We start from the raw sequence: 27619 nt of genomic DNA on the forward strand, positions 1-27619 counted from the left end.
TGATACAGTACAATGATAGTTTTCTTTGGTGATCCTGTTTCACTGACTGCACTTCTTCCCTTTGGTCCATAGATCGTAGCATGGGTCCTGGGTCTGTCTTTTGTCTCTTTGATCTCTTTATTTTTGCAGCCACGTGCCTTGATTAAACTTGGGCTGCACTGACCTTTTTGCCTCGTCAGTGCTAGGGTTCTGTGCAATGCACATTTCCATAAATACATCGAACTGTTGTCATGCAGCTCGAGAAGGGCAGCAAACGGGCATTTCAATATAGTACATGCCTATGGCTGGCACCTTAATATATTAATTATATTTGCTTCTGGCAAACGTATTCTGTAATGCTTCTGTAACACAGGCCTTGTGCTGAGTTACTTCTTTATAAAGTGTTGATGTAGGGTTATGCCTTCCAGTACCAGAGGTTCCCTCTGAGATCCTTTCATTACTAGGTAAAACAGATTAGTTGTGGTATCTCTTCTTATGTTAATATCCAGTGTGTTTTCTTTTGGGGACCTATGTTGTGAGCTTGCAGAGGGATAGAGCTGACAGACAGAAATGCAATACAATACATAACACAGTAGTTTGTTTTTGTTTATACCAATTGATCTCAATGAGACTGTGAGTTCCTGGGGGCAACGTCCTGCTCTTCCACCAGTCTGTAATGCTGTGTGTATTCCTGTCTTTTATACGGTGCGGGGTGTACATGGCACGTTATAGGCCAGTTCCGTGCATAGATGAGCTGTACAGTCAAAATGGCACAGAGCACAGTGAAGGACATCTGTAAAGTAAGGATGAGGAGAGGGGTCTGAGAGGAGATGGGGTTACAACGGGAGGAGAGCCTGATGCCTGCCTGCCTGTTATGAGCACCTGTGTTCCATTCTGAGTAATGCACGATAATCATCAGTCCCTTGATTAGACTGAAATGTGAGCCAGGGGAGAGCTGGGCTGACTCTCCCAATTGTGTTGCTTTGAGGCAAAACAAAGGTGAGTTAAGGACACAGCAAGTGACTTGTCTCTGACTTTGGGAGCCGCTTTTGGTTAAATAACTCCATTTTGCATCTGTATTTAAACAGATTAAATATTATGAAATCGCAATAACAAGTGTTGCTGTTTTCTTACAGGATGGGGATAGAAATTGAAGAGCAGTTTTGACCTCTTCGTCACATGAATAGTTTGGGCTTCAGTGACCCCAACTCTGTGGTGGCTTTAGTGCTTCCACTGAGAAGCAAAATTCTCTCTCATCATTTCCCCAAGGGCTGGAGATGGCTGGCTTGCTTGCTTGCTCACCTCAATGGATCTGCCAGTTCGTTGGTGTTTCTCCTTGGGCCTGGAACCAAATTGAAGGAGGAGGGTTATGAAGAGAGAAAATAAGATCCTGTTCCAAAAGCAAATCTGTCTGGGCTGTATTGTGAATATTGGGTGGGATGCTGGTGGCTGGGTGTCTCCTGTTGTTGTTTGTTTGTATTACTGTAATAGTGCCTAGAAGCCCAAGTCATGGACCAAGAGCCTGTTGTACTGAGTGTTGTACAAACACTGAACAAAAAGATGGTCTCTACCCCAACGAGCTGACAGTCACGTTTTAAGAAAAGAGACCAGGCAATGTCAGACAGAGGAGCACGAGGGAACAATGAGACGATAACGATCAGTATGGTGGACAGGTGGTCTTTTTCGTCACATTTCTGGAAAGCACATAGGGCCCCATTCTACAGCCCTTACTCCTGTGCACAATCTCATCAGCTACAACAGATCTACTCATGTGAGTAAGGACCAGGCCCAGGCAGGATGGGATTAGCTCCCTGCAACAGCTTGAGAGCAATGGTCCTTACAACACGGTTGTAATGCCACTGATTTCTCCTATGTAGCCAGCATGCTTCTGAACCCCTTTTTGCAGTCACTGCATCCCTTTGTACCCGAGGATAGCAGTACCTGTGTGAGGTTTGATTCAGTCGTCGTGTAAGGGCTTTGAGAACCTCGGGTGAAAGGTGCCGCAGAAGTGGAAAGCATTGTTTCGTTCTCATCAAGAGCACCACCTATCGGCCAGGCGTGGGGAAGGAGACCACCCAGCATAATCAGGATGGAGAGGCTCTAAAGCAGGGGCCACCGTATTAAGAAGAAAATGTGTATTTGATTACGAATTGGAAGTATTGCCCCTGAGCAGCACCCTGCAGAAGGCGAACTGAAGTACCTGCATCAGTCCCATTGCTGCCTCTCCTGCCGCTCCAGGAACTGCTCTGCCCAATTGCAGCTGTTCAGCAGCTCCCCCACTGGCCACTTCTTGCATTGCAGGGGAGGGACAAGAGAGTACCTCCGGCTGCTCCACATCTTGCTTCCCTGCTGGACTTTGGGAGCCTCCCAGGACAGGAGCTCCACTAGCCCTGCCTGAACCTGGGGCAGTGCCTAGTGAAGGACGAGTCCCCTCTGCCACCCAGGGCAGCCTAGGGGAAATGGAAGGGAGAAACTGACAACTAAAAACTGGTTACAACTCCCTGATGCTCTCCCCCAGACCCAGCCCAAGTGCGGCCACTTCTCCTCTATGCCATGTGCCCTAGGGCCGGGGAGACTCCACATGGGAGAATCCTGGGAAGGGGCCTTTCAGGGTGGTTACCTCTCCGTTTGCCCCATCTCAGGCAAGTGGGACGGATGATCTGCCGCAAAGTATTAATTGGGATCCCTTGATCTTTCTGAATCAACACCTTCAGACCCTCAGGCTGTAGTGGTTGGACACTGCAGCTTGACACTGAAAGCCTAAGCCTGTCCAGGCACATGCCAACAGCAACTTCCCTTTTCCCTTCATTGTCTGTGCGTCGTCTTGGTGACCAAAGCACCGGAGAGAGCATCAGCAGCAAAATATGGTTTGGTATTCTTAAACAGGAAGAAGATGGAAAACCTCAGGGTGATGGGAGCCAAATGGGGAGGGAGCTGAGCAGAGGGGAGCTCCTGCAGAGAGGAGACCAAAAAAAAAAAAAAAGAGAGATGAAAAACCTGCTGCCCCCTGGGTGATTCTCTCACTGTTGGAACCTGCAGTATTTTTCCTAGACTTTATCACAATGGATGTGTGGCATAACAGAGCCCTAACAACTCCAGATTGCCCAGTGGGTGGGAGGGGAACAGGATGAGAAAAAAGTGACCACAGACCAATTATTTTTTCTTCCAGTGTCTCCAAGTCCCATTCTGTGCTACTGATTTTCAAGGGGAATCCTCACAGTGGGACAATCGATCCAGGTCAATATGCATATTTGCACTGTTTCGAGCTATTAGCAGTCTGTCTGATTCTGCAACTTGTTGCTTCGCTGATTCCACTGCCGTTCAGTCTCAGTATTTCCTATAATTGCTGTAATCAACTTTAACAAACTGGTACTGAAAAGATAAAGTAGCCCAATCCCACGTGCACTCCTTTTTAGAGATTTTAATTAACCTTTCCTCCTGCATCCCTGCTTTGTAATCCAGGCTAATTGCCACAGAGATTAAAACTTGGCACTGGATGTTTAGTCAAATACAGCAAACCCCAAAAGCATATCTACTGCCTGCTTACAGCTGGGATTTATCTTCTCCTCTCACTCCTCCTCCTCCTCCACCTTTCATAGCAGAGAAACTGCCTCTGTGCAAACGGTTCAGTAATTTGCAATCTGCTGCTGCCCTCTCTCCAGTAAAACTCTCTGATAGGGAATTCTTGTTAGAGAAATATTTTGGTTTAAGTCAAACAGGGAATCGCTCTCAGTCAGGGTAATGTGATTAATCACCACCATCTTCTCACATCCTCCATTACTTCAGCTATTGTCTTGTGTTTTGTCTTGCCTGTGTTGATTATAACCTCTTTGGTTACAAACCATATTTGAAGATACATTTTGGAAAGTGTAATATATATGTACAAACAGCTGTCTATACCAATAAAGGATTAACAGTTAATCAGAGAATTTTACCTAGTTTGAGGAGAGTGCTCAGTGAGTCGGGTACATAGACCATCGCTGCTTGAACTGAAGGACCATTCCTTTTAGCTGTCACTAGCATGATGCCTATTCCTAGACCATCGTATGGATGGCAAACGTTCCCAAATACTTGTAGGTCTGAGTCTGTCTGTTACGTGGCAGCAAGGTACGTGTGCATTCACATACACACATTGTGCACCTAATGCCAGTGGGTCTCAAACTTTTTCATATTGTTGAATGTAGATCTGCCCCTACATGGCTCCTCTCCTAGGCTCCAATCTCAATTCCATACCTTCCTTGTAGCCACTATGTCTGGGAAAAAAGTGATGGTCGGGCAGTGCGGAGGAGATAAGAGAAAAGCCACCTGCAGGAATTGAAGAACCACTGGATTATATCATGCTCCAATATATGGTTTAAAAGCTGCACTGCATCTTCCAGGCTCCACTTCCACCATTTCTGAAGAAAGATCTCCTGTCAAATGCAGTGCAGTGCACCATGAAGGTGATGCCTACCTGTTAAATTTAAGTTATCGTCAGGGTGGTCACAGTGTTGAACCTCTTTTGGCAAAATATTCAAGACAAGAATGGAAAATGTCCTGCTGTTTCACAGCTCTGCAGTCCACGTCTGTGTGAGTATGTTCATGCGGCTGTAGAAGCGACAATGCAGGACGGCACAGCTAAGATCAGCCCTACCATCTTGCAGAGCATAGTATACTGTTAGCTCTAGCAGCAGCTCTGGAGTGTGCATGAAGGTGCCGCTTGTCTCACCTTCTCCATATTAGCAAATTGTTTGATTTACAGAGCTACACTGTGACATCCCTTCTAAAGTCATAAAACTGAAGATTCCTTTGGAGATAAAATTGTTGTCTTCACATCTGAAGTATGAAGGATTAGAAGTTTTATTTGTTCACTGGGCCATACAGTATATATCCAAAAGCAACTCTGCTGATACAGAGGGAGATGAGATACTCCAGAGGCAGAAAAGAAGAGGATTGATTAGGTGAGAAGTGTGTGGTGGTAAATGTACCACATACTCCTGCTGCTGGAACTGCGAGGGGCTTGTGTTGAAGCACTGGCCTCCCTCCAAAGCGAAGGTGGGAAGGGGTACGATAGCCAGCATATGCTTACAAAGGTTTGAAATGTGTAGTTATGAAGGTGAAGAGGAGCTATTTGGGGGGAAGCTTAAGAATAAATTTAGGTGGAACATCAGGAACATTTTCTGACGGTCAGATCTCGTGGGTGTGCAACAGTCTCCAGGGGAAATGGTGGAAGCATCAGCAGTTGACATATTTAAATCTAGACTGGACAATGTATTAACAATGTACCGGAGGGAACAATGTAAATGACTCATTAGGTCCGTCAGTCATTTCTGAGGTTCTGTGATTTCAAATACTTTGAGCAGGGCATTGTCTTAATACAGGTCCAGCTGCACTTGGCTTTCCTTAAGGTACATATAGTCTAAATGGGTCCCATGTTTGACTCCATGCAAGGCTTGCTGCCTGCCGTTGTTAATATTCACCACTTTTCTCATTCCTTCCTTTTTTTCCTTTTCCTAGTTTGGCCCTTTCCCTTTCACTCCTATTCACCATTGCTTGGACAAACACGTGGTACTTGGAAACCCCACTGAAATGCGCACACATCTTTATTACGAATGCCATAAACTCCATGCTTTATTTCTCCATGCTGTATTGTGTCTTTATGGGCAGGCTCATCAGACAGCCCAGACCGGATGGGCCATAATTACTCTTTCACCCCAGAAGGCCACTGGTTGAATGCAGTTACCACTCATGTTGTACCTGTTTTGTGCCAGATGACTACACTCACTATGGTTATTAATCAAGCACATATTCAGTTAAAAAAATAAATAAAAATAAAAAGAGAACGTGGGATTTTCAGAAGTGCTCCGTGTTGGCCTAACTCTACTCCCGTTGAAAACAATGATCAAATTCCCATTGACTTCCATGGGGGCAGAGTTAGACACTCTTGAAAGTCACACCCAGCTTGTGAATTATTCACATAACTGTTTGAATCTTCTGAAGGTTGGGATCTTTACTCCAGCTGTTAAAATGTGTAGGGGCTTGGCTTTCCAGTTCTCCCTGCACAGCTGTTGGGTTGGTGTTTGCAATGTCAGTCCAAAACCAAAAGCAGAGAAATCCCATCTTCCTTCCCACACTGAAACCTCCACCCAAGGGAGCCAAACATGAACAGGGAGATCTCAGATACATTGACTTATTGGAGAACTGCAGCTCCCAAAGCCTGTGTACATATTGACAAAGAAATGTAGGCTCTGGGTCCTGCTAAACAAATGGGCAGTTGTTTTACGCAAACCATATTGACCTGAATCCCTTTAGTAATACGAGCTGCCTTGACAGCACTTAGAGCCTACTAACATTTCTTAAAGGACAGGTTACAAGAATGTATGTAGTGTTGTTGTAGCTGTGTCAGTTCCAGGATATTAGAGGGACAGGTTGGGTGAGGTATTATCTTTTATTGGAGCGAGAGAAGCTTTCAAGCCGCACAGAACTCTTCTTCAGCTTGGTTCTCCTGCAGCAGAAGTTGGTCCGATAAAAGATATGGCCTTGTCTCTCTATAGGAGTATCAGGGCTCATTGGGTAAAGTCGTTGCAATAAGGGAAGTAGAACACCAAGGGCCTGATCCTTCATTCCAGCCAAACTCAGCACAGGGAGGAAGAGCAAGGTAGATTTAAGAGGCCTTTATGCTGGTGAGGATAAGGGTTGGAAGGGGAGTGGTTTGCTACTAGCCCTGAGAGTATTGGTGCTTGCACCCGGATTCTGACCATGCCCCCTATCCTCGGGGGTGGGAGTGACATGGTGTAGGTGAGCTCTGTGCCACCCAGGGATTTCCTGTGCACCTGTTAACTCTCCGGGGGCTGGTTCTTTGGGGTTCATGGCTCTGGTGGAGTAGCACCAATAGCCTGTTGTAGAACAAAGAGTCTGGCCCATGGCTTGTTACCCTCCAGTGGCAACAGGGATTGAAGGGAATCATCGAAGTTCCGTGTGAGAGAGGGAGAGGATGTGAATTCAGTGCTGGTGGCAGGTCCGGATGGACAGCCTGGGGACTGAGATCTGCGGTTTCTCCACAGAACAGGAATGACAGGGGCAGCTTCCGGACAAGATGCCCTAACATGGCATCACTCTGCACCTGGCAGGACCACCTTTGGATACTGATCTAATCTGCATACCCCAATTCACTCAGTCTTTGGTTCCTCTCTTAAAAGTGCTATTGGGGATGCCAGTTTAGTACCCATTGTAACAGTGTTTTTCATTTTGAGGACACTTGTCCACTGGCAGCTGGACTGAGAGCCCCCAAATGTGACTGTTGGTGCATTGATTGTTTTTCCTCCTTCTCTAGCTTATGCCCTGTCTACTGCAGTGAAGTAACACATCCACAATCTCACTCCTTTTGTGACCTCTCAGTCTCCAAAATGCAGCATCACAGGCAGAAGCTGGGCTCGAAAGGAAGGGAAACTCCCATAAATAGCTCATAATTAACAGTGATAGTAAAAGTGCATACAGAAAACCACAAGTAAATGAACCTGCTTTCAACCAGATCCTCTTTTCTCAGTCCTGTCTTCATCAGTGAGAGCTTATTCCACCTTTTAATGGTTTTCTGAGACTCCCCAGCTGCCTCGAACCAGGGAAGGTGTTCAGGTGTCCTCTAGATTTTCACTGGAGGTGGATAAGATGCTTCAAGTTTCTGAACTGTGCCAGCTGAGACTGTACCAAAGCTGGTGACTGTAGAATGTTTCTTTACTTTGCTAGTTTTCTCTCTGCTAGTGGGACAATGGCCTTCAAGCTAAGCACTAAAATAATGGGTCAGATGGAGGAAATTTTCTGACTGTTTAATAATTCCAGCCTGTGCTCATATTGCCCCTGAACCACATGAGCAGGAATGTGTTTGCTAGGTCCCTCTCCTTCCAGCCATCGTGGCCAGTGGAAACAGGCACAAATAACAGGTTGGCAACTGTTGGATTCTCTGTAGGCTTTTCTATGTAATTTACATTTAATTCATTTTGGGGAGCAGAGAGTTTCTCCCTTTCCCCCTCATTCTCCATGCAAAGGACTTGATCTTCTAGCCAAAGAGTTTGGACTCTGCCTTCTGTGGAGCTCATCAGCACAGCTTCTACATCAGAGAGTCACTTTGACATCAAGGCAAGGTAACTCATCCCTCCCCAAAGGTCTCCTTGTGTTATCTCTGCAATGCCTTCAGCCATTATGGACTGAAGGCATTGCAGAGTAAGGTGTCATTCTCAGATCCCATGCTGCAAGCATCGTGCTGTTTTGTTGCTAGGCCTTCCAGATAACAAACTGGTTTATCCAACCTGTATAGAATAAATACATCACAGGCTTTAGGACCTTGTAGAAGCTAAGTCTTGCAAAGACTTAGGAAGGAAGGTGTTTTAGCTGGAGCTAGGTTGGCTTGGCAGGCACTTTAGGCTTTCACCACAGCCTTTCCCCTGAAATACTGGTATGCTCAGAAAATGAGTGGAGAGTACCAATTGGAGCAAGATTTCGCATCAGAATTTTTAAATTGTTTTTACTTTAAAAGATACCACTCTTATTTATTTATTTTTTAAAATGCCTTCTTCCCCTGAGAGATGGCGCTGCTTATCAACAGTGTTTGTTGAAATGGACATTTCTCCTGGGAGTCAATGAGAATAACTAGCTGTCAGTAGAGAGAGTGGTTTTTTAATCCACAGCCTGCAACATGGTGTGTCTTGTTCATATAAAGATATTAATAGAAAATCTGTATGTGGTCGGATCCTCGAGGGAAGTGTTATCCGGCCATTTGAGCTGGAGACCAAAAGTCAGGACTCCTGGGTTCTTTTCCTGACTGGGAGGGGAGTGTGATTTAGAGGTTGGAGCCAGGCAACACTGAGGGCTCTTCATGTTTACCCGTGGCATTGTCACTGACTGCTCTGTGACTTTAGCTAAGTCACTCAACCTCTCCGAGCCTTAGTCCCACCACTGACTAATGACCGGGACCTTTGTCACATGTGTGGTGCTGCATAGTTTATTAACTTTTTGCAGATGCTTTGAAGCCCCCAGGTGAAAGGTGCTAGAAGGAAATGACAGTGTTTCTATTATACTCTGTAACTGAGCCATAGGAGCACAAACCAGGCTCTCTTTGTGGTTTTAGGAAGCACTCTGTCCTTCCAGGGTTATTTAGTCATGCTTTTCAAAGAAAGGATGAAGACTGATTAGAGCCCTTGCACAGTCACAGCTGTTGAATCAATCAGCAGGTGGCAAGAAAGGAAAGAAAACAGTTAGGACTGGCAGGTCCTAATGCTGGTAGGTAGAGGGGATTCCAAATATGATTCAAGTGTGTGCTGGGACTAGCTCCTGCAAATGGCTTACATGCAAAGGCACGAGCAGTTACAGGAAACACCCTAGAATGATTAACTGAGGAATTGTTTCTCAGTGATATTCGTATTCAGTGCTGACATGTATTTGTTCATCATGCAGCCAGGCCATATCACTCTGCTGCTGGCTTGACCTATGTGCTAGGTTTGTGATGTCTGCCGCACTGTACTTTTATGTATCCAAAATGAATCGCTTCCTCTGTTGCCCCTCGCTGTGTAGGGTGAGGTAAGATACCGTAGCTGTCGCTGAGTAAATCCATCAGGGATCTCCATGGCAGTGTATTGGCCAGCACAGCAGGACTGTCAGGAATGCTCTCCCCTTGTGTACTGTAAATCCTGTACACTGTGAAGCTCCCAAGTCCATAAGCCCGGTGCACAGAAATTCTGTTCTTGCCTTAACTGTTCTATTTATTTCATCACATTTTCCTTTTAAAAGCTCCTGGCAGACCGACTAAGAATGGGGAGGCCCAGGCTGAGAGAGGAGGGTTGGTTTGACAGGCTTAGTAGAGGGAAGGTTGGGTGTCATAGGTCAGGAAGAAGAGAGACTTTGAAGAGCCTGTACTCTGTGCGTTGTCTGTGCAGTAGGGAAAGTTATTTGGCTCTGATTGAAGCAAATCCACATCCAAATTAAATTGAATGACAAAGTGCTGAGTATGATATTTCCCCACAGAGGGACACGAAAGCTCATGCTCCAAATCGTCTGTTAGTCTATAAGGTGCCACAGGATTCTTTGCTGCTTTTACAGATCCAGACTAACACAGCTACCCCTCTGCTACTTGACAGAGGGACTGTATTTGTGGTTTAAGGACACACTCAAGCAGCCACTACTGTTTATGTCCCTAAATGAACCCAAAGCCACCTACATAAACTAGAACAGCACATGCCTGTGTTCCTAATAGCCAGCATGACTCTCCTTGGACCTAGTGTTTGAGCCAGGGTCCTGGCTTTGGTCAGTTGTCACTATCTGATCTTTTCTTTGTAGTTTGTTTATTTTAGACTCTCTGTGGTTGGAGTGTTGTTTGTCCTCCTCCTCCCACTCAGCTCTGAAGAACAGGACGTGCACCCTCGTGTTTGGTAATTGCTGTGCTCTTTCTTCCAAGTTACCTCTGTTATTCAGTGTGTTGCTGGCATGGGTGCTTGCAGGGGAGAGGTATCCGTAATTGTACTCTGTGCTGTGAAACTCATGTCTTGGGATGCACCACGCTGACGTAACTCATCTTCCTGGTTGTTCGGTTCAGTGGGGCCAGCTACACTGTAGTTGCTGCTCCTCTGTATGTTTCCAAATGGCTTTTCCCTGTGTTCTGTCACCTGATACTCTCCTAACCACTCTTCTACTGAAAATCTTGCTCCTGAGTTCTTGGCTATTGTAATTCTCTTCTTTATGGTCTCCCGTATAGTGTTACTCCAGAAAGGCCAGTCTACCTAAAGGAAGAATTTGTTTTGGTTTGAGAACCTATTATTACAAATTAGAAAAATAAGTGCTCTAACAAAAGGTCTCACATTTTCAACAGTCTCCAAGGATTATTGTTGTTTCCTGTTATAGACAGGAGAGAAGGGCATTTAATTATACTAGCCTTTCTTTTTCATTGTTGTTTTCAAATTTCAGTGGCAGTTTGATAGAAATATTTCTGGGCTCATTTCTTAGGGCCTCGATATTGTCATGAAAGGCGTGTTGGTGCAATGGAAAAGAAACTGAATGATAACAATGTACATTGGTTTATTCTCTCAGCCAAGAAGCCAACTGTCTCTAACACAGAAGAGAATGGGGTTCCTGCTATACTGTGCCAATTACATTCAACTAATATGACTTTCAGCCTCTTAGTAGGAAGGGAAGAGGGGAATCAAAAACAGAAGAAAAATGAAATCTAGACTTGTAATTTCTCTGTATGGATCTATAGCAGGGATCGGCAACCTTTGGCACGCGGCTCGCCAGGGTAAGCACCCTTGCCACTTCCTGCAGCCCCCATTGGCCTGGAGCAGTGAACCGTGGCCAGTGGGAGCTGCGATCTGCTTAAACTGCGGACGCGGCAGGTAAACAAACCAGCCCAGCCCACCCTGGCGTGCCACATGCCAAAGATTGCCGATCCCTGATCTATAGCTTAGTATGTGTATATATGTATGTGTGTGAAAGTTTTTTGTATATATATGCTAATTAACTGATATTGTCAAACACAAACTGCTCTTCCGCTAAGGAATCTTGTGTCTCTGAATCCTGCAATTGCCTTCAGTGTGTGTCTAGTTGTGATAGCATTGGCTAGCATGAAGCTCCTGGGGTGGTTGCCTTCTTTGTTTCTACACTATTTAATGACAACTATGTACGACTTAGTCATTGTGGAACAGGAATGAATTTCTTGTTTTTAAACACACACTGTCTACTTCTTTTATAGTCTTAAATATGAGGTGGGATAGGATGTGTGCCCAAGAAATAATGGATTGGTTAATATTTGAACCCTTGAAAGAATGCTTATTGTTTGGAGGAGAAAATCAAGATTGTTCTGGCAAGGAGAATGGCTTTTATTCAAGCCCAGATAGTTTCAGTTATGGAAATGGAAACGCAGAGGTATGCTGGCCAAATGGGTTTCTCTTTGTAGAAAGCTTTGCCTCAGTTTGTCCTAGTTTGTTTTGGTCTGAAAGCCATGGATATCTGTGCAGCAGAAGGAACTAGAAAGAGCAGACAAGAAAATTGCAACATACATTTCAGAGTTTCGTATGTGGGTCAAGTTGACTTTAAACAAATGGCATTACATTATGAAAAAATCCTCATACAAGTCCATTATACACAATTTCAGTGGGATAGAATGGTTTTCTTTGCTTTCTGGCCTATAATGACATGTAGAATTACTGAGCAGAGATTAAATATCTGTCACCATCCACTCCAGGGTTAGCTGTATGGCAAAATCAGGTAAAGTGAGACCTGTAGTTTGGAAATTTAAGTGCTTTGGAAAAATTTGGGATGGAAGAGCTCAATAAACAACATTCAAGGTGTTCTTCAGCCAACCCCATCTTTATTACAAAGTAAATTGCATGGAACTTGGTCTGTCTTGCTCAGAAAGATGAAGGGCTGAGTCAACCCTGCTAGGCTCCTAACCTGTAATTCCAGGGAATTTAGGGATTTAAAACTTGCTGCTTTAAGGTATTCTTTTTGGCTCTAGTCTGTAAATGTTAGATGTTTACTCTTGTCATTATTATAAATAATGTAATATGTATATAGCAAATGGGATAGCCCAGCCTGTTTAGAGTGAGAACAAGGAGGATTTAGAGTATGTACAGATCTTCTTTAGGCCTCAGAGATGGGATTCCCGCTGGAATATTCCAGTAGTTTAATTCAGTCCATCTCTACTCTCTTTATCCTGAGAGGACATTCAGATATCTGAAAGTTGCACAGCGTAACCAATCCCCTAGTGGAGACAGCACAGTTAGAGAGTCAAGTCTGAAGGATGGTTTATTTTGAATGACTTGTGATGTACATTGGTGCTCTTTGCATGTCCGTGCTTGTAATTTTCGCAATGGCCTGAATGGTTAAATCTGATGGTTAAACCTCAGCTCTGGAGACAGTGAACAGTCAGGAGAAATGCTAAGGTTTCTACAAAAACAACAAGGAGTCCAGTGGCACCTTAAAGACTAACAGATTTATTTGGGCATAAGCTTTTGTGGGTAAAAACCTCACTTCTTCAGAACAGAGGTCCTCCCATCTCCTGTATGGACACTAAAGCTCAACTTTGCCAAAGCCTGCATGCAACATCTGATGCGCACACACAAGTTGTAGATTTGCTAGTGCCAGCCTGACTTGCTTGTGTGCATGGGGTGTCATACAGATAAGTCAAGTGTGCACAAGATGTGCATAACATTTTGAAAAGTTAGGTCATCATAAAAGTAGGGATTTGTCCATGTGATGTTGGCCAACATTCCCTCTCCCTCCCTGAGTTATCTGCATGGCTGCAGCTCACAGCCCAAGAGGTGATGTATGTATGTATTGTGGGACCCACACTTTCATCCTGAAGCATACCAAAGAATGCATATGAATATTAAATGTTGTTATTGAGCTCTTCCATCCCAAATTTTTCCAAAGCACTTCTTACTTGCTAAGGTTTCTGTTCCTCTTCCCATCTGCAGATGTTGATGAATGCCAAGTTCACAACGGGGGCTGCCAGCACAGATGTGTGAACACCCTGGGATCCTATTATTGTGAGTGCAAACCAGGCTTTCGCCTGCACAGTGATGGCAGGACCTGCCTTGGTAAGTTGAGGCTTTCGTTCTTTTCAGAGCATCTAATTCTCCTTTTTATCCCCCACCATGCAGCATTGCATGGAACACAAACGTGGTTTCCTTCTGCCCACCCTTCTTGCTTCCATTGTCCATGCAAGGCAGTGACATGTTGAGAGGACAGAAATCAGCTGTTGATTTCTTAGTGTTTGTTTCTGCATCTGGTCCAGTGGCTATGAGGCATGACATTTTCAAAACCAACTAACCCCCCAAAATTACTGTTTTATCTCAACCCCCCCCCCCCCCCCCCAAAAAAACAAAAACAAAAACAAAACCCTGACAAGGTTTCTTGTTAAGTGACTTTAGGTAAAAGGTTCAGGTTAGTCCTTATTTTATCTGAAATGATTTGCCCATTGCTTCATGGAATGCACTGTTGTTGCCTAGATGGTGCATGATGGTGTGGTTTTCGTTAATGCTGTCATTAACCTCAGAACCAACAAGATTAGCTCCATGTGTGCCCTGCTGGGGTTTGAGGCTGACCCCAGTCATTACATACAGTAATCTGTTCTGAAGGATGTTGTCACGGACTCACAGATCGTGCCCACACTTGGCCCTGTGCGGTCCGTGGGGAGTGCCCCTTTCAGTGAGACAGCCCTTCTCGGGGGTCCACTCTCTCTCGGGGTCAGGCCCCTCCACCTCCTGGAGCCGCACCTCTCTGAGCCTTAGCACGTCTGTCTCTGCCGTGGGCCCCCTCCGGGAGTCCATGCACTCTGGACCCCCTGGGCCTCTTCACCCCCAAAGGGGCTGATGCAACCCTGTTCTCTAGACCAGAGTGACTCTCAGCCAGCATAAAACAGGAGGGTTTATTGAGAGTTGAACACAGCACAGGAAACTCTCAGGGCCTCAGGCCTGGCCTCTCACAATAACAGCACATCCCAGTCTCCCTGCATCCAGGTGGGCTCTGCCTGCTTCCCCTCGCCAGCCCAAGCCCCCCTGCTTCCCAGCTGGGTCTCTGATATCCCCAGCCTCAAGCCCCGCCTCAGTCCATTGTCTTCTCTCCAGGTAAACAGGGTCGTAAACAGGAAGGCCTGAGTCCCCTTTCCTCGCAGCTCTCCTCTGGCTGGAACCGGCTGGTCAGGTCACTGGGGTCCTCTCTCTGCAGCCCATTGTCCTCCCACTGGCCAGAACCGGTTGTGTCTCCTGGGCTGGGGTCCCGCGTCCCTCTCCGGTCCTCTGTAACAACAAACTCCCTCTCCCCTCACCTCGTTAAACCAGTAACACCCAGGTACATTGAGTCCCACCCCCTGTGCATGCAAACCCTGGAAAAGACAGAAAACCCCAAGAAAACCCCCACTTCATCACAGATGTCTAATCCAAAACCAAATATTAGTGAACACTATAAAGATGTGGGAGCCAAGTCAGGTACAGTGAGAAGGGGTTTGAGAGTTGCAGGCCCCTTTGTGCTTGGGATGCTGATGACTCCAGCTGGCAATGGAGAAAGCATTTTAGAGAAAGAAAAAAGAAACCTGTTGTACTCAGGCAGAGCCATGATCTATCAAGCAGTATTTCATAAGAGGTTCAGTTTGATGATGGTATCTTACATTGACTGCATATTGCACCTTTTGCTTGATAGAAACAAACATAGAATATCAGGGTTGGAAGGGACCTCAGGAGGTCATCTAGTTCAATCCCCTGCTCAAAGCAGGACCAATCCCCAGATGGATTTTTGCCCCAGATCTCTAAGTGGGCCCCTCAAGGACTGAACGCACAGCCCTGGGTTTAGCAGGCCAATGCTCAAACCACTGAGCTATCCCTCCCCTTATAGCTGTATACTAACGATATTCCGAACAATTCTAAGAGGATCTCAAAGCCTCACAACATCTTTCCCACTTATTAACCAGATATTGCTGATGTCAAGGGACCACCTATTGGGACAAGAAAGGGTTTGATCCCCATGGCTCATTCAGTCTTTGGCTTCTGTGCTGAGTGCCCGTAGGGTGCCAGTTGATGCCAAGAGTTATTCGCTTGGAATTAGATCCACAGATCAGACATTAGATGGCAAGGACTTTGGTCACTTTCAACAAGAGTCCTGAACTGATGACAGGGAGGTGACTGTCTTGTTGCTGTACTGTGTATAGACAAGCTGACCTTCCTGCATTCTGCATGTGTTATGAATGTTCTGAAGATGGAGTTCATAGCACACATCAATGGACTTAGTAGCTAACAGGAGGTAGTCTATGACCAAAAAGCCTTCTAAAGTAGGAGTTTTGAAGAGTGAAAAAGGGACTAGGCATATTTTGAAAAAAAGCAAATCTCCTTTGAGTGGGCGAATCAATTTTTTAAACTGGTAACAAATTAATTATACAGCAGCACATCAAAGAAAAACAATCCTTGATTTAGGACCTTAATTTTTTCTCTTGATATTATCAAGTTAGCATATGTGGAAAATGTTGGAGCTTTTGTGCTCCCTGTTATGGCAAGTTTTTCTGAGCCAAGGATTAATGAGTTCTTGGCAAGGAGGAGTAAGTTCTTGGACATGAGGGGATGGTGTTGTGCCAAGGAAACAATCTGAGGTGCCTTTCTCCATTCATGGGTGAGGCTTTTGGGCTGCATTTGATTCATATCCCATCTTTTGGGGAAATTATAGGATGAAATCCTCCAGTTCTGACGGTCACAAACAAAGCTCCCACTGAAGTCAATGAGAGCTTTCCCCGCTTAAGGATGAAGTCGGGTTTGCAGTATTTGGCTCAAATTATCTACACATATCGAACCAATTAAACAATAATTTTTATAAGGAAGATGAGAGTTAGTGGAAAGGGTGAAAGTTAACAGAATATGTTTAATATACAGCTACTGGGGTTCTTACTGGTTTCATATCTGATGTTATCTTAAGAAGCAATGGGAGAACCTCAGAGAGTTTGGAGGTTCTACTCTTTGCTGAATATCTTGGGAATAAAAACTGGGTTGACGATGTCACTGGAACAGTCTTTCTAGTGAAACTTCAGATACTTCCTTCAGTTTGGAAATTTTGCAAAAACAACCTGCCTTGTGATAATCTGGCTCTTCCGCTTCCAGACACAGCCCAGACCCAGAAAGCATGGAACTTCAACACTCAGGAAGGCTGTCAAACGAACAATCACAACATTCACTTTGTTTTGATTCTCTTTGCGAATGGGGAAATTAGTTGCTTTTGGATCCTTTTCCCCTGCTAGTTCCTGACGTGTGGCAGTGAGGCCAGCCAGCATATTTCTTAGCAGCAGCAGCAGGTCTCTCGAGGTCTGATGCCTGCTGTTGTTTGGAAGAGAAAAAAAAACTGCTTCATAAAATTACAATTGATCTAAAAGTAGAAACATCTGTTGGAAGTTTCTGTTGCCCTTCAAGAAAAATAAGACTTTTTATTGCATCCTACAGTCAGCCTTTATCAGCCAGTTACAATAAATAGGGAAAGAAGTTAGCACAAGAAGTGCTTTCTAACATATTCTATACTGCATCCCTAGTTTATTCTGAATTGGTTTATACTTTTTAAAATTGAGTATCCATTTTTGGGTCAGATAGAACTAGTTGGGTCTTTCTTTCTTTCTTAGTTTAATGTCCCTAGGATTTAATCAAAGAAAGACAAACCTGTGGTTAAGACTCCAGAGAACAAGGTGCATTTTTAGTTGCGTATAACATGCATGCACTCATGGAATACATCAAAAGTTGCTATCCATATTCTGGAATTAATTGTGTGTTTTGTTAGAAGACTGGAGTTATGGCATTAAATCTACAGTAGGATGAAAGGAGCCAGAGAAATAGGGAGTTTTATAGTTCTTGCTAAATCTTTTCCAAAATGTTCAACATTTTGTGAAACATTTGTAGAGATTTTTAAAGAGTTTTTCAAAAGTTAAAGTAACTTTTCTCCTTCCCTAATGCTCTGAAATCTTTAAAAGGTGCCATATATTTGGCTTCAGTAATCCAATCCAATTCCTAGTTCAATATGGTTTTCAAAGCCAGATCCCAACTGTTGGTGCTGGGTTTTCTTGGATCCCTGGTTTTTAGATTTCAGAGCACACTCTGCAGTAAACACAATATATTACTCCCAACTGTGCATAAACTACATGCAGGACTTCTCTTCTATGGACTGTTAACATGAGCAGAATGGTACCCAGAATGGTACTCAGTCAGAGTTGAGTCCACATTCTCAGTGAATTAAAAAAAAATCTGGAATGTTCTATTAGAAATGCAAATGGCCCCAAGACTGCACCCCATGTAATTGTGCCGTTCTTTTATTTTATAGGAGACTTTACCCATGTAGCTGTAATTTATGTAATTTAAATGAAGAGAGTTTGAGTTTCCCTGCATGTGCGCAGCACTGAGGGGTTTCCCCTGCTAGACATAAAGCTCTCCCCGTTTCATATATCGCCACTAACGAGGCAGAGGGGGAGAGAATCAACATCCTGGAAACACAAAAGGCCACATTTTAAGGGCAATAAAGGGGTTGGGCTTTTCTGGTGGACCCCAGTTTTTATTGATGGCTGGGTTTTATGAGTACTTCCCCCTGCCAGAGATCAACTTTCATTTCCTGAGATAGGGGAAGGAGGGTCAGCACTGAAGGTCAGCCTGCTGCTAGCTCAGGAATGCACTAGGAATGAGGAGACAGGGCTTTAAACAGAAGATGTAACAGTTTGTATTGAGGAGTTTCTTTAAGATAAATAATCTTATAAAATAGCCTTTCCTTGAAGCAGGGAAGTGTGCAGCACCTTTGCTCGAGAGGGGTAGTGGAGTCTTCAAACCACATGAAGAATGGCTTCTTATTCAGCGCTTGATTCTGAGAAACCCACTGCAGTCATATTCGGGCACACAGTGAAAGGGTCACTCTTGTCCCATCAGCTACAAAGAGCCATGTTTAGAACAATGGCAACATGCTGGATCTGCAGCACTAGGAATCTAGCAGTGGAACTAGGCTGTGAAATAAATTTCCCATCTACCTTTTCCTCTGAGAGTCCAGTCATGCAGCCACTTGGCTGCTGCAGATCCAGGCATCACCTTCTTGAGTATATGTAGTATTTCAGACACGATAGCTGGCGTTTGGTAGGTTTCCAGGCCAGTCTCTTCTAACAGTTCTCCCCTTGGCTCCCCTGCTGGCTGTTGAGCCCAGCTTCGAGGTTGGTGTCAGCCTTCTTGCTCTTGCTGCTGCTGTTTTGAATTCACTTTTCCTGTGAGATGCTGTTTATTTGCCATTTTTGCAAATTCTTTGAGTGAATATTCGCATAAGTGGAACAAATTCCTGGGTGAAGGGGATTCCGAGACTTGGCAGGCCAAAGACTGCTAAAAAAATTGTCGAAGAGTGTGTGTGTGTGTGACGACTGATGTGGCCAACCCCAAATCAAGCCATAAATCTTTTATGCCATGCTGCACCATTATATATATCCTACGACCAACATTTATTAACTTACTCTTCCTCCCATGCTACCCATCGTATCCACAACTGTGCACCCCAAAACCCCACCCCCAGATATACTGACCACATCACGGTAATTCTAACGTTGTCAGGGAGGCAGCCATTTAAATTGGCAGTTCGTGGAGTGTCGTGTTGCAAGGGACAAATCCAGTGGCAAAGGGATGGCAGACAGAGAGAAGAAGCCAGTGTCTCCCATCCATTGCTGTAACCACTTGAACCAGTAACCATCCATTTGTATGTATATGCTGCTGTTACGTGTGTAAATGTACAGTTTGTTACCTGAATGATTTAATTCCCTTTCTGTGGCCGAAAGTGTTACTGTTTCTTCTAACTCATTGAACGAAGAATACTATAGAGTGAAAAGCGAACCCTCCCATTTGGAAGCATTAACCTCTCTGTCACAAAGGCCCCCAAAATCAAAAGAAAATATATGAGGGATGATCATCATTAACTGAAACATTCAGTTAACTAAAACGGATTTTCCATACCTTCTTGCTTTTCTTCTATAAGGAAACTTTACTACTTGTATGGAACATCTATGCAAAAGAATTCCAGTGGGAATCCAATCAGGCCTATGCAGGCTGCAAAACTGCTCTGTATTAATCTTCCCAGGAAGGATTAGCAGTAAGATGCATGGTACTGGAGCTCATCTACCAGAATTAAGGTTCCTCATCCATTAAACCTGACCTAATGGGAGGTATTGGGGTAGCTTCTAAGATCCCTGGAGCTCAGGGCTGGCAGGACCTGACATTATTGCAGCATGCCCACACTTCTGTGACAAAGTACATCTAGAATATGACCTATAATATGAATAGAGAGCTTGTAGAACCTTCACTCTATATAATTAATTAATGTTTCTAAAAAATACCACCACCAGAACAGCTATAAAGATACAGCATTCTCATTTTAGGATTGATGATTTTTGGCCTTACACATTTTCATGATAGAAGAAAGTACAATACACTCATTATAACTCTGTAATAGGATCAAAGTTGACAATATGGGAGTCTTTCAAAGTTCAGAATGGAATAGACAAGTCAGGTTTATTTCCACGCACAGTAAATGAGGTTGCGTTTGTGACTCTGCCTTCCCTTCACTCCTAGGCCTCCGTTTGGCTCCTGCCATGAATGCTCCTGCCAAATGAGTGTGTCTGTTCCAGTGCTTGTTGCTTGGTGGATGGTTTCTACCCCATCAGCTTTGTGTTGGGTTCTCTTGGTACCAGTAGCTGTATACTATCCAGTTGGTGACAGCACTTTAATAGACACGAACAGCCGCTGAGCTGCAGTGTTGAGGTGTTTTGAGTTTGCAGAAGCCACTTAAACATACAATAGTCCATGCCTTCAATTAAAAAAACAACCCACAGAAAGTGCCCCGCACTGTGAACACGAGCTGGTCAAGGTGTCTCCCAAGATTTATTCATCAGGCAAAGTATGTTCAAGGGAACTGTGCAGAGGCTTCCTGTTCCTTTGCTGCACTCTGATACCTAGCCGATAACACAGTGAAGTCTGGAAAATGCAAGCAATCTGGCCAGTATTCACTCAGTGGGTCACTTTGCAATAATTCCTGGTCCTTGAACACGTGCCTGCTTTCTGTGGTGTTTTCACAAGTACATGAAAGTGGTTCACTCCGCCAGTGCTCAGTCTAGATCAATATTTACCCTGCAAAGTCAGAGGCTTTGCTATGACTTGATCTTTGCAATCACATGGTTTTTATTAAACCAACATTCTTGATAAGTATTACAGGGCTGGCTCTTTGAGGGCTGTAGGAAAGTGTGTAGTCTGCAGGAGAACAGACCTGAGGCCTCACTTAACAATAACTTTAATTTATTCTTTAGTTTTCTTCTTTAACAAACTCTTCCCCAGTTCTAGCGCCATATGGGAAGAGAAAATTTCTCCTGCATAAGTGAAAGTCTGCAAGGCCAGGTGTACCTGAAGGTAGAGGAACTATGTAACTGAGTGAAAGAGATGAGCATAAAGACCAAATTAAGTGATAATCCAGCAGATACACTTTTGGTCACATATAGTGGATCCTTTCCAGTGGCAGGCAAACGTCATGATTTGGAAGCTGGTTCAGAGCTGCATCTCAAGATTGGATGCTTGTGTGGACACACATTAAAAGAAGGGTACAGCAAGCTACATTTGTGGATGCAATTAGGAAATTGAGTATCTGACTGGTGAGGGAATGTTTTCAGGTGTATTAGTTGCTGTCTGCCAAGATATTCAGTGTCCTGTATAACAGTAACCACAGTTAAAACCTATTGTAATGAACTGCTTACCCACATATAGTATGTTGTCTGTACCGCTGCACTCTACTGGATGGAATCAGAACTTTTCAGCTGTGTGCCATAGACCTTGTATTGCCTAGCTGCCGAAGGAAGTTCTCCTGTATTTCAGATATGTAGGAGCTTGTGCTTCTGGAGCAGGAAGATCTGGGTTGCATAGGAGTGATGTTCTGAATGACCTGGGCCCAGTAGTGTTGTACTAATCCAGGCAAAACTCCCCTGGGATTTTTATCGGTGCAGAGTAAGTGAGATCAGGTCACTTCTTTGTGTGGATGGGCTGCATTTCAGTGTGGGATGTCTTTCAGCTGCAGCACAGAAAAGTCTCAGTGCAACTAATGCACAAAATTCCCGCAGTTATAGAAAATGTGGATCATAATGAAACAGAGAATGAATAATTATTATTTATTTGAGATATACCTATCTCATAGAACTGGAAGGGACCCTGAAAGGTCATTGAGTCCAGCCCCCTGCCTTCACTTGCAGAACGAAGTACAGATTTTGCCCCAGATCCCTAAATGGCCCCCTCAAGGATTGAGCTCACAACCCTGGGTTTAGCAGGCCAATGCTCAAACCACTGAGCTCTCTCATATTTCATTCTGCTGAAGGAAACATGGAACATATATTGGTTCCTAATGGAGCTCTGAGCTGAGGTACCCAGGAATCTTGCGGTCCAGAGCCACTGTCAAGCATGGATATTAACTTTAGGAAGCTGTTGGCAATACTGTGAGCAGAAATGCAGTGCCAGAAAGTATTTTGGAGACAGAAAGAGTATTTTGCTATGAAGTTTCTAGTTAAAATATGACAGCCCATGAATCCAATTCTCTGAATGTTTTCCTATCATCACAAAACCCACAAAGCTGTTGATTCATCAGTGGCACTGACTAAAGCACATTCTGTCTCCAAAACCCCGCTAGCAGAGGCTGGTTTGTTGTTAACTCTGAAGGTTCAAAACCTCTTGCAGAACTCACTCCTCAAATAGGGTAGCACAGGCATGTAGCTGCTTTCTTTCCCATGCCTTGTGCCTCCTGTAGCTGTTCACACCTGTGTACTTTGCACAAGTATATATGACGTGACAAGTTGCAAAGCAGAGGAGTATCAGGTCTTTTAGGTTTCTGAAACATGTAAAGTGTATTGAAAAGATTTTACAAAGGAAATAACATAATGAGATGCCCAGCAATTTAATATTTATAACTGTCTAAGTAACACCCATACACCTGTTACATTTAAAATGTATATTTTGCCCTTTTTAGCATCTTTCCGCCAAAGTTCTCTAAACACTTCACAGTTGTGCCTCTCAACACAACCTCTTATTAAACCTATTTTATTGATGGGTAAATTGTCCGCAGGGAGTGTAAATGAATTAATTTGTGTCACAGTGAGACAGTAGCAGAGTCAATAGCACCCAGGACTCCTGGTTCTCCCTCCCCTGCTCCACCAGGCATCCTCTCTCCCCTAGAAAAATGCTTGTGACCCCACTCTCACCGTATGCACCGGACAAAGGGGCTCTAAAGGCACCAGATACGGCCTGGGGACAATTCCCCTGGTGCGGGAAGCAAGGGAGAGAAAGCCACAGGGTGTCTTCCAAAGGCCCCTTTACAAGTCTTGGCTCAGATGAGGGTGAGAGTGGCAGTGCTGTGGAGATTCTGTGCCACACTGCTGCCCATGAGCAGACACAGATGGCCCTGGATGGCTGCCTAAATTCAGCTAGGGTCACTTGAGGCCATGGAACACCTCAGAATTGGGAGGGTGCAAAAGCTGTTAAACCCATCTCCCCCCTTCACTTTCCTGGGGCTGTGATGTGTGTGCGCTGCTTAGAACAGCACAGGAAAGCGCAGAGTCTCACCCTTGCCGACAGCTCATTGCGTGATCTGTACCAAGGCTGCAAGAAATTCTTGTATGTTGTGCACATTTTCTGTTGCTGAAATATGACAGCCCGGTGTGACGCGGCTTCAGTACAGAAGGAAGGGAGAACAAACAAGGAGATTTCTGCTAAAGAAAAGAACATCGTCACACTATCCTGAAATTACCTCCTGTCCCAGGCTCAGAAATGGATGGGAAGAGGGGGATGGCAAACATCTTTCAGTTCTTTTATACTGTTTCAGACCATGTGTTGTTTTTTTTTCTTCTTTTTTTGGACTCCATTGCAAAACAAGGGATTTACTTTGAGCCTATTGCTTTCTTTGGCCCGGGAAGCAGAGATGGTCCTTATTAGCACACAGCATGTTTCTGGAGATTGTTGGAACTTAGATTACACAATCTGTCCCTATTTATATCATTAAGAGTATGTTAGCTGAAGAAATATCAAGGATACCAGGGATTGATTTGATTGGATGGAAGGACTGTGTTTTGATGTTTTGTGTGTTGCTGAAGTTGCACACACAGTGCATGCACTGCCATTGCCTAGAGCTTTGTTTTTCAATCCTGTGTGTTGTATGGCCAACTTAGACAGATGTGTTTGAAAATTTAACCCTGACTATGCACAGTGGTGTTTACCACTTAGAGATTTCTTGGAGTTGAAGGTTTTGTTTTAAGAGTTAGGGGGTGAACCCCCATACGAACTACTTGGATTGGCTGCATTTGTGTTTTAAGCATTTTCTTGTTACTTTTGATGGCAAGTCAGCTGGACTTGAAAGCAAAATGGTGCCTAAGAGAGAGAGAAGTGAGAGCAGGGGATATTGAGTCAAGGCCGCAGATTCTGTTTCTGCCTCGGCCACCAGCTTGCTAAGGTATGTGACATTAGGCATCGATTCAGCATGTGTGTCTCAGGGTGACTGCCTCCATGGCACTCCCTTGTGGTCTCAGTAACTCCCCACAAGGTTTCCAAGTACAAGTAGCCTGTTGCAGGGTTAATTAATTGCAGAAGTCCCACAACCATAGTCTGGAATTCCCCAAGACAATCCCAACAGTACATGGAATCTTTCAAGTCTCAGTAAACCATCAGCACACCAGACACTGCCATGGCATCTCTTACCATGCTCTGGTGCAGCTCTCATGTCTTACTTTAGATTCTGGCATCTCTTTAGACTGTCAGGTATGGGCCTGTCATCTCTCACTATGCCTCACTCCAGCCCTTCTAGGAGGGGTGCTTCTCCTCCTGTTTTCAGTCTTGGGTCTAGTTCTTGCTCTTGCCCAGAGATATCATTGGGCTCACCCCTCTATCATTCCTGAGCCCTGTCTGGTCCTCCTGTCTGGCTCAGAGGGCCAGCAAACATCTCCCTCTGCTGCTCTCAGCCCTCTCTGGCCATGGCTGTCCAGCCTGGGTAAGTTTGTAGATGACCCCTGCACACTGCCTTTCTGCCTTCTGCTTTCACCAGCTTGATCTCTAGCTCCACAGCCTAGCTAGGGAACTTTCACCACTCCCTCCTTCAGTGGCATCCTCTCCCTGCAGATATCAGTCCAGCTTTGCTCTTCTCCTGAGCTCTCTGCTTCTCCAGAGCCCTTGACTTTTCTGTCTCTCTCTTGGGACTCTGAATTATCACATGCCTTTGGGCTGTTCCTCATTTATAGCTCCCCAGAGGTAGATCTGCCCTGCTTTTTACACCTGGATTGGAACAGGAGAGCTGGGCCTGATTGCATTTAAGGGGCCAGCTACCCTGTTACAATGTACTTAACTTTAGGCATATAAATTAAGCACTTGCTTAAGTGCTTTGCTGAATTAAAGCTGAATCAGGGTTGGTAAATGGGATACAGAGCAGTCTAAGCAGGTAATCTAGAGAGTGAATGAATGGGAGTGGATGTTTCACTTACCCCTCTGTGTTCTGAAATTGGTCCCTGGGAGATAGGGAGGAGTGACCTTCAAGGAAGATGTACTTCTGACAGCTTCCATTGGCATCTGCCCTTCCGAGACTGCAGGAGAACTGCTGCCTGTAACCACAAGGGCTCGGTTTGACTTTCAGCTGTAGATGCATACATTTGCCAAGCCTGAGCCTGAAGTGTGCTGCTTTGCTGGTTGCTTCAGTCCATTGTATTATCGGACTAGACATGGCTTTCCGTGTGCGGCAAACACTGGCACTGTCCGTGCTGTATCTGTTTCAGGGTCAGCTGAGGACCTCGGACTCTAGGGCTGTCAGCTCAGAACATTTCCCAAACACAAAACTCATTTTAGAGGAAGAGAGGGTGGAAGAAATTTGGTCTCTTTTAAAGCTGTGAAATATCATCTGTGGAAAATCTGTCAAGTTTTTCTCACACAAATCCACATGATACACAATATGACACTGAGTTTGGCAGCATTGTCACAGAAGGGGTCAGCTAGGGAAAGCATCTGGGAATGGAAATTTGTTTTGGTGTGGCTTTGTAAAGAAAGGGATTACTAATTCAAATAAGACCAATAATGAGTCGTCTTAGCCTTCACTCACTGCTCTGTGAGGCAGCATCCTAAGGAGGCCCAGGACTAAATGACCCTTCCTTTAAACAGCTTCCTCTTTTTTTTCCTTCTTACTCTTTAGTTCTTGCCATTCCCTGTGCTTAAATTAAACCAGTCTGCTTCTTTTCCTAGCATATCTTAGTGCTGGCATCCAAGAGCACTGCTGCTATTCAGTGTAATGTGGGTGGTATATATTAAAAGCAATATAATGTTATTGCTTTGATCCTTTCCACCATAAACTACTTTGTGCTGAACAGTCAGTGATGCCAACCACCACTGTCTTGTCCATATGCCTCTTGCCGGAGAATGACGCCTGGCTCCTATTACTTGTACTGGGCTGGAAAGTACCCAATATGGTTAACACGAATAGAACACTAGGGTTCCTCAGTCAGCATGTCCACTGTCGGAATGTATGAGGTTCAGATGGGATTATTAGTCTTTAACAATAAGTTTGCTAACACAATGTACTGCACTTTGGGGAGAACGAGAGAAAATAAAATACCTGTAAGATCCCAACATTCCTGCTGCTTCACCTTTTGGCTTCTGTTTATTAGTTCTCCTCAAACATTTTGAGTTGGCTTTTGCAATAAGGTGTCAAGGCACTTCACAACCTATCCTCATGCCATATTTGGTTCCAGTAATAAGTAATAATAATAATTGGAGATATACCTATCTCCTAGAACTGGAAGGGACTTTGAAAGGTCATTGAGTCCATCCCCCTGCCTTTGCTAGCAGGACCAACTTTTGCCCCAGGTCCCTAAGTGATCCCCTCAAGGACTGAACTCACAATCCTGGGTTTAGCAGGCCAATGCTCAAACCACTGAGCTATCCACCCCATGGCAAAGACATGATGGCAGTGATCCAAGGACTTAAGAGTGACTAGACAGCAAGTGTGAAAAATTGGGACAGGGTGTGGCGTAATAGGAGCCTATATGAGAAAAAGACCCAAATATCAGGACAATCCCTATAAAATCAGGACATCTGGTCACCCTACAAGGGCTTTCTTCTAAAAGACCTTTGTCAAGGAGGACTTGCTGGTCAGTCGCTTGGTAATGGGATGTATAACATTTCACTAGTAGCTTGTGTCCAACCCAGCTTTATTGTGACGGATAGTCATTGCCATCTGACAGTGCTTGGATGGCGTACATGTAATATGCTGGAAGTTTCACTCTGCCTCATTATGGATGATTGTCCCCATCACAAAAATCCACAATCGCAATTACTAGCACTTGGCATCTGGTTGGCCAGTCTCCGTGAAAAGGCTAGGGACCAAATGAACATGGGAGATTAAACCTGGTTTTGTTAGTTGTAGAAGTGGTCCTTTCACATCTGCTTTGGGAAGCCTGCACTGCTGTTGCTGCTGTGTGGCTGTCTTTGAGGACGTCTCTCTCCTGGGCTGGCAGTACAGCGTGATGTCTTTTTTCATTTGAAAGCCAACAAGAACTTTGACTTCAGGTTTTAAATCTTTAAAAATCTGGTGTATAGCATTGATAGGTCACGAAGGTGACTTAGACCCCAGACTCTAATGAGTAGTTTCATACTGTGAGCTTATTTTGGACTTAAGATGTGTTGGATTTTAAACTTTGGCTTTGTGTTTCTCCCATATGGAGAAATGTACTGGCTGAGTTTAGCATTATTTTAATGATTTTTTAAAAAAACCAGAGCTATAACTGCATTATTTATAGAGATTTTGAATATGTTTTTATTAAACATATTTATTCTAGTATTTTAATATACTAGAACATCTACAATGGCTTCCACCCAGCTCTGTTATAACTCAAGTAATGTAACTATAATTTTTCAGTAATGCCAACTACTTCTATTGCCTCTGTCAAAGTAGAACAAATTTAAAAGAAAATCAGGAAAATTAACTCAGGCTGCCCAGAAAATTAATCCAGTGCCGTGCAGCATTCTGCAACATTTTTGACCCAATTAAGTTGGTTTAATTCCCAGGGCTGCCCAGAAGGGGGGACAAATGGAGCAATTTGCCCCAGGCCCTGCAGGGCCCCCCACGAGAATATAGTATTCTA

The 27619-nt window shown here is 44.4% G+C and overlaps 1 protein-coding gene across 1 annotated transcript in view; it reads left to right on the forward strand.

The window, feature by feature from the left end:
• Window positions 1-27619, forward strand: part of MEGF6 (multiple EGF like domains 6) — a 233632-nt gene that overhangs the window by 149510 nt on the left and 56503 nt on the right. The window contains exon 6 of the mRNA XM_032763797.2: window positions 13416-13538. Coding sequence (XP_032619688.1) covers window positions 13416-13538 — 123 coding nt within the window. The remainder of the gene's footprint in view (window positions 1-13415; window positions 13539-27619) is intronic.

This window comes from Chelonoidis abingdonii, chromosome 23 (genome assembly GCF_003597395.2).
Source record: "Chelonoidis abingdonii isolate Lonesome George chromosome 23, CheloAbing_2.0, whole genome shotgun sequence".
NCBI lineage: Eukaryota > Metazoa > Chordata > Testudines > Testudinidae > Chelonoidis > Chelonoidis abingdonii.